The sequence below is a fragment of the Hippocampus bargibanti genome, linkage group LG01, assembly GCF_051943395.1.
Source record: "Hippocampus bargibanti isolate YZ-2025 linkage group LG01, ASM5194339v1, whole genome shotgun sequence".
Taxonomy (NCBI): Eukaryota; Metazoa; Chordata; class Actinopteri; order Syngnathiformes; family Syngnathidae; genus Hippocampus; species Hippocampus bargibanti.
Window position 1 is genome coordinate 30,741,208 of NC_142734.1, and position 12,481 is coordinate 30,753,688.

Sequence of the window (12,481 nt, forward strand, 5' to 3'; positions counted from 1 at the left end):
ACTCTTATAGATGGTGCTTTTGTTAAGCCAATTTCTCCAAGAAAGGAACTGGGAGATGGAGGAGGGGATAAGGAATAGTTGGGCTTCTGTGCAAACATATTTGCAATTCAAAGTAGATTCGCAGAGGAATCACCAAAGGGCACTCTAATAGAGCACCGTTGTCAACTCGGCTCTGTAAATTGACCCAGAGATCTTATTACGGCAGAGGGGTGTTATTTAGAAGATCTTAAAAATAGAAGCCATTGTCCAGAAAAAAAGAATTAATTAAACATCAATGCAAATAAATGCAATTAGCCTGTGGCTTGCTTGCAGCCTTTGTCCATCAACTAACTGGACCGTATATAATTTATTTCAGGGGCCATATTGCACATGGGCACCTTGGCTCAATTGTGTGATTTTGGTGATTGGAAGCCTGACTAATGGCTGAAGCACAAGGAGGTCTAGATTAGTTTTTGTATTTCTTTTATACTGTCATTGTGGGCCCGGGAGCGGGCTGCCCAGGCAAAACTCGAGCCGCCAGCAGGGACCCGAGGGGGTGCCCGGACCTTTCCGCGTGGGGGGCACGCGGCCGTGGAGCCGATGGAGATGGGGGTCGAAAGGGCCGTTGAGCGGGCGCCGGAGCGACGCAACACCGGCCCGGCATGCCAGCTCTGCGGCAAGTTGGGTCATCTAGCCCCGGACTGTCCCAGTTGGGGGCTTCCCGGAAAGACCCCCAGTGACTGTAAGTTACCCCGTCCACACAAGCAACGGGTTCCCTTAAGGTCCGCGGGGGGGTTCACGTCGCGGAGACTGGAGCTGGATGCCGTTATACACGGTCCCACCAGGACAATGTCCGTTCGGGCCTTAGTGGACTCGGGGGCCGACGGCTGTTTTATAGACCCGCGCGTCGTGTCGGCGTTGGGGTGTCGGGTTGTTCAGCTGGGGGCGAGTCGGAGCATACTCGATCTCGACGGTCGGTTACTCGCCGAGGTTACGCAAGAAACCGTGCCGCTTCGACTCGTACTCTCGGGCAATCACGTGGAAAACCGGCGGTTTTTCGTGATGCGTTCACGCTCGGTTCCCATCGTGCTCGGGTTACCTTGGCTGGGGACCCACAATCCGGCCATTTCGTGGGACGGACCTACCATTCAGGGGTGGAGCCCCCTCTGCTACGCTCACTGCCTCCGGTCGGCCGCGGGTGGGCCGGCACCATCTCACAGCTACCCTAGGGAGGAGATTAGCCTAGAGGGGGTGCCGCCCTGTTACCACGACTTACGACAGGCGTTCAGCAAGGACCGCGCCCTGTCGTTACCACCGCACCGTCCCTATGATTGCGCCATTGACATTCAGCCCAACGCTCCGTTTCCCAGTTCTCGTCTGTACAACGTTTCCCAACCCGAACAACAGGCTCTCCGGGACTACATTGACTCTTCGCTCGCGGCCGGGCTCATTCGGCCATCACGGTCACCTCTGGGAGCGGGGTTCTTTTTTATCACAAAAAAGGATAAATCGTTGCGTCCGTGCGTGGACTATCGGGGACTCAACGAAATAACTATAAAGAACAAATACCCGCTCCCACTGATCGACTCCGCCTTCGCGTCCCTCCAGGCCGCGACCATCTTCACTAGACTGGACCTCCGGAGCGCTTATCATCTTGTTCGGGTCAAAGAGGGGGATGAATGGAAGACCGCATTTAAGACACCTCTGGGACACTTCGAGTACTTGGTGATGCCGTTTGGTCTCACCAATGCACCCGCTGTGTTCCAGAACCTCATTAATGATGTCTTGAGGGATTTTCTGAATATTTTCTGTTTTGTGTATTTGGACGACATTTTAATTTTTTCAGAGTCCCTTGAGGCACATCGCCAGCACGTCCGGCTAGTTCTGCAGCGGCTGCTGCAGAATCGACTATACGTCAAGGCCGAGAAATGTGAATTCCACACCTCCTCCTTATCCTTCCTGGGCTTCATCGTGGAGCGGGGGCAGATCCGGGCTGACCCAGCCAAGACCGAAGCGGTAGTAGAATGGCCCACACCTACCTCTCGCAAGCAGTTACAACGCTTCCTGGGGTTCGCCAACTTCTACCGCCGCTTCATCCGGGACTACAGCCGGAAAGCCCTCCCCCTCACCCAACTCACCTCCACTAAGACCCCGTTCAGGTGGACGAGAGAAGCGGACGCCGCGTTCCGGCTGCTGAGAGAGGCTTTCTCTCACCCCCCAGTTCTCCGCCATCCAGACCCCAACGGCGCGTTCATTGTGGAGGTAGACGCCTCGGACTCAGGTGTTGGGGCAGTACTCTCCCAACGCTCCTCAGTCGACCAGCAGCTCCACCCCTGCGCCTTCTTCTCCCGCCGCCTCAGCTCCGCCGAAGCCAACTACGACGTGGGCAACAGGGAGCTGCTCGCCGTCGTATTGGCTCTTCAGGAGTGGAGGCACTGGCTCGAAGGGGCGAAGGAGCCGTTCACCGTGCTTACGGACCATAAGAACTTGGCGGTCATCCGGGCCGCCAAGAGGCTGAACGCACGCCAGGCACGGTGGGCGCTGTTCTTAACACGCTTCTCCTTCACCCTAACCTACTGTCCAGGAACAAAGAACACCAAGCCCGACGCCCTCTCGCGGATCCACGAGCCAGCAGACAAAGAAGACCTTGCGGAACCCATCCTGCCCGGCCGCCAGATCATGGGGGCGCTCCAGTGGGAGGTCGAACGGAGGGTCATGGAATCATTAAAAGGTACCCCGACTCCCGAGAAGTGTCCCACAGGCAGACTGTTCGTTCCCCAGTCGCTGCGCTCAGAGGTGCTCCAGTGGGGGCACGCATCCAAGGTGGCGTGTCACCCAGGGGTGAGCCGCACCGAGCACCTCGTCTCCCAGCGATTCTGGTGGCCGCGGCTCCGCGACGACGTGGCGGACTTTGTTAAGGCCTGCCCGGAGTGCGCCTGTGGCAAGGTCTCCCATCAGCCTCCGGCAGGACTGCTCCGCCCCCTACCTGTCCCCCCGCGCCCTTGGTCCCACATATCAGTGGATTTCATCACCGGCCTCCCCCCATCCCGTGGTAAGACGGTCATTCTCACGATAGTGGACCGGTTTTCTAAGTCGGCACACTTCGTGCCGTTGACCAAGTTGCCGTCCGCCATTGAGACGGCGACACTATTGGTCAAACACGTCGTCCGTCTCCACGGGATCCCCACTGACATTGTGTCGGACCGAGGGCCCCAGTTCGTATCCCGGGTCTGGAAGCGTTTCTGCAGGTCCATGGGGGCGTCGGCCAGCCTGTCCTCCGGTTACCATCCACAGTCCAACGGCCAGACCGAGCGGAAGAACCAGGACCTGGAGGCGGCCCTGCGCTGCGTATGCCTTCATCGTCCCTCGGCCTGGTCCATCCATCTCCCGTGGGTGGAATATGCCCACAACACCCTGGTCTCCTCAGCCACAGGTCGGTCACCGTTTATGTCGGCTTATGGCTACCAGCCGCCGCTCTTTCCCACACAGGAAGGGGAGGTGGAGGTCCCGTCGATACAACACCATCTTCGGCGGGCCCATCGGGTATGGAGGGAGACCAGGGCAGCCCTATCACGCACGGCAGTCCGGAACCAGAGGGTCGCGGATCGCCGTCGCCGTTCCGCGCCAGCCTACCAGGTGGGCCAGAAGGTCTGGTTGTCCACAAGGGACCTACGGCTGGCCGGGACAACCCCCAAATTGGGTCCGCGTTTCGCGGGCCCCTTCACTGTGGAGGCCATCATTAACCCGGTCGCGGTCCGACTTCGGCTGCCCGCCTCCATGAAGATCCACCCGGTTTTCCATGTATCTCTCATCAAACCGGTGGAGTCCAGCCCCTTGGCCCCCCCTCTTGCCCAACCCCCCCCCCCGCGGATGGTGGACGGAGGACCGGCATACGCAGTGCGGGAGATCCTGGATTCACGCCGCAGGGGAAAGGGCATCCAGTACCTGGTCGACTGGGAGGGCTACGGACCGGAGGACCGTCAATGGGTTCCGCGAACCTGGATTCTGGACCCGTCGCTCCTGAGGGACTTCCACGAGGCTCACCCGTCGAAACCAGGCGGGCCGCCAGGAGGCGTCCGTTGAGGGGGGGGTACTGTCATGAGCCAGTTGACAGCGGGGCGGGGCCTCCGTTCCCGCCGCTCGCCAGCTGCTGTCAATTCCCTCCTCATTAACTGTGGACATTTAAACCCGACGCTGGCATCCACCCAGCGTCGGAAGATACTTCGCCTTACGCCAAGCTAGTACGTGGAACTTGTTACCAGTACGTTATTTGCTTCGCCCGAGGAATGATTTTAGCCACGAACGCGTTGGTTGTTTGCACCGCGTCGTAGGTTGTTTTGCACCCTCGTGTGCCACTTTATTTTTGGTTAGTGTGGTTGGGTGGATTGCCGCCACTCACCCACTAACATTGTCAGTTGTCATTTTGAGTTTGTTTCACGAGTTGTTACCGGGTCCGCGTATTTTTGGACCCGCGCTTTATGTTAATAAATCCTTTGCCGGTACCCACGCCTCTGTCCTGCTCTACGATCCACCGCCTATACCACACGTTCCTGTTCGCCAGCTGCCACTGTCGCCGCCGGAACGTGACAGTCATTGTTTGATCATTTTAATGATATGTCACAGATTTGCGATTTGTAGCTGCAGCTTAGCTTATCGACAAAGAAACAAAAATACTCATGCACAGAATCCGACTGAAAGGTCGACCGTGACACATTGTCACCATTGTTGCTAGCCAAAAAAAGATCTAACAGAAAATATGTTTTGTTTGTTTTCTCTTCAGTTTTATCAGATCAACTCAAATTTGTGGTCTAACTATTTGTCATATAGATGTTGACTGTCATCCGTTCATTTGCTGGAACTTCCAAACTGATGAAAACTAGTGACCTACGCATGTAAAAGCGTCGTCCGACACTGTTTACGTATTTTTACCATTCATTGTGATGTACCTTGCCCATCCATCCATCCAATTTCCATCATACTTGAGTAGATTAGAAAAATGAATCTAACTAAACAAAGTTCTTACCTTTCACCAGAAGACTGCCGCTGCTGCTAGCGACACCAAACTGGTTTCTGGCGACGCATGTGTACAGTCCGGCATCCATTTGGGAAATATTAGATATCCGAAGGGTTCCATTATCCAACACGGCAACTCTGTGGGAAATAATATGCACACAGAAACAGAGACAGACACGTACACGTTTAGTATCCAGACACTCTTATGAGGTATTTGTCATTCAGACCGTTGACAGCATCGCTTTTGGTTGAAGGAAATGACAGTGAAATTTAACCCCGGTAACGTGCACGGTCATGCCGTGGAAACGAACGAGTCCTCTATCCTCCAGCATTTTAAAATTGAGCCTGGAGTTTATCTCTGAGTATTTTAATTGGGTGCCTGTGCTGCAGAGTGACATAAGCAGGACCTCGGCACAAGGTGTTACAGTTTGATTTTGCCGCACTGACTTGGTAAGAACAGTGCACTTTATGGCAAGATCTAAACATACCGTATACCCGTACTTAAATTTCTAATATGTATATTTTTTTCTATGAGTCATATTTACACAAACCAAGGCCAAATATTTGTAAACACCCCGCATTGCAGCTTGATAATCATAAAATAAACTTGTCGCAGTCCAACAGTTACACTGTATACTTGTATTATATCTCACTCTACCGTTACGCATAAAAATAAGCTTTATCGTTTAGTCACCTGTATAAACATTTCCCCAGTAAAATGCACTCAATTACTATGTTTGATGTGTTGCTCTTGCATTTGCATCTGAGACAAACGATAAAGATCGGCCATTCACCAGTTAGTGAAATTGATTTGATTATTCTTCGTAAATGTCAGTAAAAAATCTCAGGAGGACCAAATTCGACCCGCTTGGCTGAGCGACACTAAAAAAAAAGGGGGGAGTCTCGACACACGACAACAACAAAGATTCTCATTTCAACTGTTGCCGTCATCAGTCAAGGCTGGCAGATTTTATCTGACGCAGAGAGTGTGCTTGTGTTGCTTTAGCCGTCAACGTACTTGCCGCAGTGAAATATAACCTGATTTGACAGATGAAAAATCAGCTTGGTAGCCCTTGCGCAATGTTGTGCGGATGCTTGCATTCCCAAGAGTTGAAGAACAGTCTGATGTCGCAGAAAGTCCTCACAAATTCAAAGGTGTGTCACTTCATCTGCGGCTAATGACAGCCCCGCGTGAGTAAATCACAATGACTTGATTTAACACGCTACTATGTCGCTTGTTTTAAACATTAAGCTTGTGACTGTACAGACTCGCATGGCTGTAAATATATATACAGGTAACATTCGATTTACGACCGCCGCGAGTTACGACCAACCGTACTTACGACCGCGAGACCTTTTTTTTTCCTTTCAAGCGACACAGACAAAGGTCCGTGCAGGATAATTTATTAAGAGACAACACAAAGTGCTGGTCCCAAAAAGAGGACCAGGGGAATGATAAAAAATAAAGAATACAAAAAAAAAACACAATGGCGAAAAGAAACTCACACACGGTGGTGCAGAAACGGAACGATCCCGAAAGGATTACAGGATGGGGGGGGGGGGGGGGGGCTCGGACCGAGCACCAAAGATAGGGTAATACAAAGTACAAATAGAAGTTGACAGCGTCCCGTTTTCGTACCTGCTGTCCTGAAGAAGGAAGTGGTGGAAGTGGGGAGGCGTGGCCCCCGGCTGTCAATCAACGTGACAATATCGAACAAGTAGGATGTTTATTTGCCTGAACAGCATTGCACAAAATGATGATACAAAATAACAACACATAACTGAAGGGTGTAAGATGCTGGCAGAGAAAGCCTACATGGGGCGCCATAACCAGGCGGATGGCATAGTCTACCGAAATATCTGCGCGGAGTATGGACTGAAAACCCAAACCCAGGTCAAAATGGGAAACACCTCCCAAGGTGATAGAGAATGACCGAGCAAAGATCCTGTGGGACTTCCAGATACAGACTGCAGCTGCACAGGTGTTGGTCATTTTAATCAGTGGGAGTTAAAGGTACTCCCAGCACGACCGTTCAGTGTTGAGTCATTGCTTGTTTCACCCTGTTAGGTTTGTTTCATCTAGTATTTTACTCATGGTTTTGTTTGCCACTATGGACATTTTTGTTCAAATGACTTTGGTATTTGAGATTTTGTTTCTGCTGACTTTATTTAATACAATTTGTCAAATACACCCTCATCCCTCCTCCCCAGGTTGGATTGGATCAGGAATGACTACATTAGAGGGACAACTCATATTAAAGGCTTTGGAGAGAAAGTCAGAGAGGCAGGACTGAGATGGTTTGGACATGTCCAGAGGAGAGAGACCGATTAAATCGGGAGAAGGATGCTGAATCTTGAACTGCCAGGCAGGAGACCGAGAGGAAGACCGAAGAGGAGGTTTATGGATGTTGTCAAAGAGGACATCAAGGTAGCTGGTGTGAGAGAAAAGGATGCTCAAAACCGGCTTAGATGGAGGACACTGATTCGCTGTGGCGACCCCTGAAGGGAAAAGCCGAAAGGAAAAGAAGAAGAAGAAGAAGAAGAAGAAGACCCTGATCCTTCCTCCAGCTTTTTTGGAGTCCACCAGCACCTCCACAACCTTGCAAATCGGGACAGGTTGTTTGTCCATGCGTGCCCTGCGATTTGATGGCAACCGGTTCAGGATGTCCCCACCGATTGAGAAGGGGGGGTAGGGGGGGTGAGCAGCTCATCGACTTCAGTTGCTCCGTAAATGTAAACAGAGTAATATCACATCATTTGAACATGCAGGACAGAATGACCGTCTGAGTACTGTTTTGATATTCGAAATAAATCTGAGCAATGTTCTGTACAAATGAAAAGAACTCTCAGGTGAAGGGGACAAATGACTACAAATCTAGGGTATCATTGTTGAATATGATCTCAAGAAACCACCACCAATTTTATCATGGAAAGAGCTTTTGAAAGCATTTTGGTGTCAACGTGGCCTTAAATACAATGTGTGTGTAAACACCTTTTGGAAAAAAAAGAAAATGTGCTTATTTTTCCCAGAAAATTGCCTCCGAAAAAAACATGAGTATGTTTTGTTTGGTTAGTGTAAAATAATTCAACGGGAGAAAAATCATTGCTTGAAAATGGTTTCAATGGTTCTATTGAGAGTTATGGCAAACCTATTTTGTTGGAGTCATTGAAAAAAAATACACTGCAGAGAAAGCTAAAACCACCCTGGGAATGATGATGTAACCTCGTATAATATAATAACATTACTAATCAACAGAGAATATAAGTAAGAATGAAATAGAAAAGATGTGAATGGACCCTAAACTCTGTTCTCTCAAGAGTAGCAAAAAACCCTTGGCGGACATCAATCTCATAACCTTGTTCGAGATGAACTGCCCCCAGGCAAATAATCACACGGCTTTTGAATTATTTATTTAATTAGCTCTTTGGGAGGAAATTGGTTTTTATCTGGGATCTTACGAAGATACGAATTCTTCTGAGCACCGATTTGAGCATAAACATCATAAACGGGGAAATAAATTATCAGGGAGCTGAACAACACTCGAGCGCCACTGGCATGTTCGATGGCGGCAGACAACGTCGGTTTTTAATCTGAGTCCTTTCTTCAGTGAGACAGGTCAAGCCGATTTAATCAAAATCAATCCCAGCCGCCTTTTAGGGGGGGGGGGGGGGGGGGGGGGGGGGGGGGGTTGGCCTCTCAGCTCTGATTGTACAGCCATTTTCGTAAAACATTTAGGAAGCTTTGAAATTAATTACACGGCTCGAGCGGCCGTTTTCTACTCAAAAGCGAACATGACACAATAATGGGGTTAACCCAATATTTCAAACACAAGTCTCTTTAAAAAAAAGGAGAAGCCGAACATGCCTCTTTGATCCCTTGAAGATCAGCCCGAAGCCCTCCAAACTGAGTCAGAATGACCACGATTGCCTGACAGGCAAGGGATATTAAAATACATTATCCACTTAAACAGAGCCCATTCCCTGAGGGACAGTAAATTTAATCTCACAGGTGAACCCATGGTGGTGGTGGTGGGGGGGGGGTTCTTTTGTAACGGACAGTAACAAAGAGCTATGGATATGAGATGTCACACTTGTATGTCAGGTTTTCTCCTCAGCAAGCTTGAAAGGGATTATCCGGGATAAAGATATGGACATCATTATCTCGCAGCAAAGCTTTCACATTCTCCCTCCTTTCAAATATTGCGCGAGAGCAATTAATGGGAATGGGGGAATTTGTGAGACACATCAAAGATTGAGGAGTGTGATACAATAAATAGGCACTTTTCATCTTTATTGGTGGGTCTTAAAGTGAGCTATTGGGTGTAATCTAAAAAAATCAGCCTGTCTCTTCACGATGCAACAACAATAACAACAACAACAAAACCAGCATGCAGTAAATATTTTGACTAAAAGAGTAAGTTAACCAGGAAAGGTGTATAAAACGGTAAACATGTTTGTACTGTAGACAGTGCCACTAACGAAAAGACAGGAAGCAGAGCTGGAGGTAGCAGAGATGAAGATGTTGAGGTTTTCTTTGGGAGTGACCAGTTTGGATAGGATCAGGAATGAATGTATCAGAGGTACAACTCATGTTAGATGCTTTGGAGAGAAAGTCAGAAAGGCCAGATTCAGATGCTTTGGACATGACCAGAGGAGAGAGAGTGACTATATCGGAAGAATGATGCTGAGCCTTGAACTGCCAGGCAGGAGACCGAGAGGAAGGCCAAAGAGGTGGCTTATGGATGTTGTCAAAGAGGACATGAAGGTAGGTCGTGTGAGAGAAGAGGATGCACAAAACCGGGTTAGATGGAGGACACTGATTCGCAGTGGCAACCCCTGAAGGGAAAAGCCGAAAGGAAAAGAAAAAAAGAATTAATTACAATTTGTGCTACAGTTTTTACAATTCGAGAAAATATAAACAGGGTAAATTGAAAACTAAATGGTTCATACATTTGTCTCGATTTTCACCTCGAGGTTGCCCGGGATAAGCTGTGGCGCAGACGGGTGGATCGATGCATTGATGTTCACCATTTCCTTCGTTTCAAAAATATATGCAATACTTTGTAAATAGAGATACCTTTTAAAAAGTGAATCTGTGTCCTCCATCTAACCCGAGATGGAGGACACTGATTCGCTGTGGCGTCCCTGAAGGGAAAAGCCGTAAGGAATAGAAGAAGTAAGTTAACCACAAAATTATCATGACAATATGATCTTGTCCAAACTCGGCAATCGGTTTCCGCAGTACGATTTAGGCAGCTAATTCCACCTGCCCTTCGGCAGCCACCGGGGATGGCCATTTTGCTCCTTTCTGTCAAGTGAAAATGACATCACGGTTGATCAAGACTCAGGTAATGAGCTAATCACGACTGATCTCTTTTCTGAAGCTGAGCAATGGCGTGGATTTCCGTCAATCGGTGTATTTCATGGCCTGAATTCAGATTTACGACGAATCTGCTCTTGTGGATAATATATTTACCAAAACAATCGCAAATACAGGTGGCTCGGTGGACCAATGGTTAGCGCGTTGATCTCAGGTACCAGGTTCAATTCAAATCCTGGACTCCCTTGGTGGAGTTTGCATGTGATAATGAACGCGAATGGTTGTTTGTCTTTGTGTGCACGAAGATTGGCTCGCAACCGGTTCAAGGTGTCCCCCGCCAACTGCCCGAAGACAGCTGGGATCGGCTCCAGCAGCCCCTGCGACTCTTGTGAGGATAAGTGGATCACAAAATGAATGAACCAGTGACCGAACCAATGAATAAACGAAACGAACAAATCAATGAATCACAATAACTGCATCGTGTTACAATTTATCAGGTACTATTCCTGGCAGTGGTCAGCATGGAAATACTGTAAAATCAAGTCGCCACTTTAAATTAAGCACACATACATCATATACATACAGTAGCGGTAAATGCAGAGGCCATCTCATTAGACACGCTCGCTATAAGAGAAGAAAAATTGCTGTTGCAAGATTTTATTTACACATCAGATTGTGCCTTATTCTTAGCTAGTTTGTACCTCTCTGCTCCACATCCTTGAAAACATTATCCTGGAAGATTAAGAAGGAATTATGGGTATTTTAGTTCAGCCAGTGGGATGGATTACTGCTGTGCTTCTGCTGTAATAGCGTTCGGGAGCAGCCTCATTTCCGTGCAGTGGAAAGTAAATTCTAACGAGTGAGGAAGCAGGAATAGGCTTGCAAGAGATGCTGCAATCATGTCAAAGTCCACATTTGGTATGCAACTCACCCACTACAAACTCGAATGGGAAATCTTGCCATTTGAGTGCTATTGCGCAGAGCCTTATGGCTGCATTTTCCTTTTTAATGTAAAAGAGGAGGATAAAACGACGAGGTGAGTTGATCATTTCACAGCACAACAAATAATCTCAGAGCTGATGCTGGCATGTGGCCTCAAATAAACATCTTAGAGTTTGCGACCGCTGCGTCTTTGGAGCTGGCATCGCCATCGACTATCAGATTGGCCTTTCAGTTGTCCCGGCAAAATCTCGGCCTGGGGGAGGTGAGATAGAACGACAACAGAAGCCGTACTGTGGCAAGGATGAATATTTGAGTAAAGGGAAGCTGCTGAGCAGCTGAGCAATTAATCCCGAATGGAATGATAAAATGGGAATCGGCGTATGTTGCAGCAGGTGTTCGTCGTCTCCCGACGGTACATTCCTGAACATTCAACAATATTTCATGAACATGGAAATGCATCGCTGGCTGATTTGCACACTTTTTGATGAATGGGTTTTCGACCTGTGTTTGACACCTTTGGAGGAGGCACAATAGGATAAGGATAAGAATGGAAAGCATCCCTTGGATCCTTTGGTCCCTTGGAGTGCAAAATATAACATATGAAAAGAGATCTATAATATGCAGTATTATTATAATCATTCTCATTCTCAAATAAATACAAGAAGTGGGTTGTATTTGCATCTTTGTACTCTCACGGCTTCTAAAATAATAACAACACATTGTTATGCATTGATATTATTTTTCTTATATTATATTGAGAAGTATGTATGTATGTATGTATGTATGTATGTATGTATGTATGTATGTATGTATGTATGTATGTATGCATTTATTAATTTATATATTGATATTTTTTTATCATTGATTCATTGATTGATTAGTTGATTTATTTATTTATTTATTTATGCTTGTCTGAGGAATATGATCTCCATAGTTGGCGGCCATTTTATTGGAAATGGTTACAACGAAAGTACCATTAGAACATACAGGCATTATGAGGCACGCTGTAATGACGGCGGACTGACAATACAGTATATTGTTTTGCTTTAATCTAGCTATGGCAGCAGGCCACTGAAGGATGAAGATAAAATCGTGTGGTTCGATGACGTGGTGCTCGCGCCAGCTTGGTGCAGCACGGTCTGCCGAATTACCAAATGCGCTAAAGGGAGCTTGCACCTGCATGAAAGTCAAAATGCAGCAGTTTTTATAGTCAAGCTGTCTGAGAAA

At 48.1% G+C, this 12,481-nt stretch overlaps 1 protein-coding gene across 3 annotated transcripts in view; it reads right to left on the reverse strand.

Annotated features, from left to right (window-relative positions):
• The window catches only part of cntn3a.1 (contactin 3a, tandem duplicate 1), an 81,534-nt gene that overhangs the window by 14,900 nt on the left and 54,153 nt on the right, over positions 1-12,481 (reverse strand). For all 3 annotated transcript variants that reach the window (XM_089010219.1, XM_089010211.1, XM_089010202.1), the window contains exon 12: positions 5,003-5,130. In XM_089010219.1, coding sequence (XP_088866345.1) covers positions 5,003-5,130 — 128 coding nt within the window. The remainder of the gene's footprint in view (positions 1-5,002; positions 5,131-12,481) is intronic.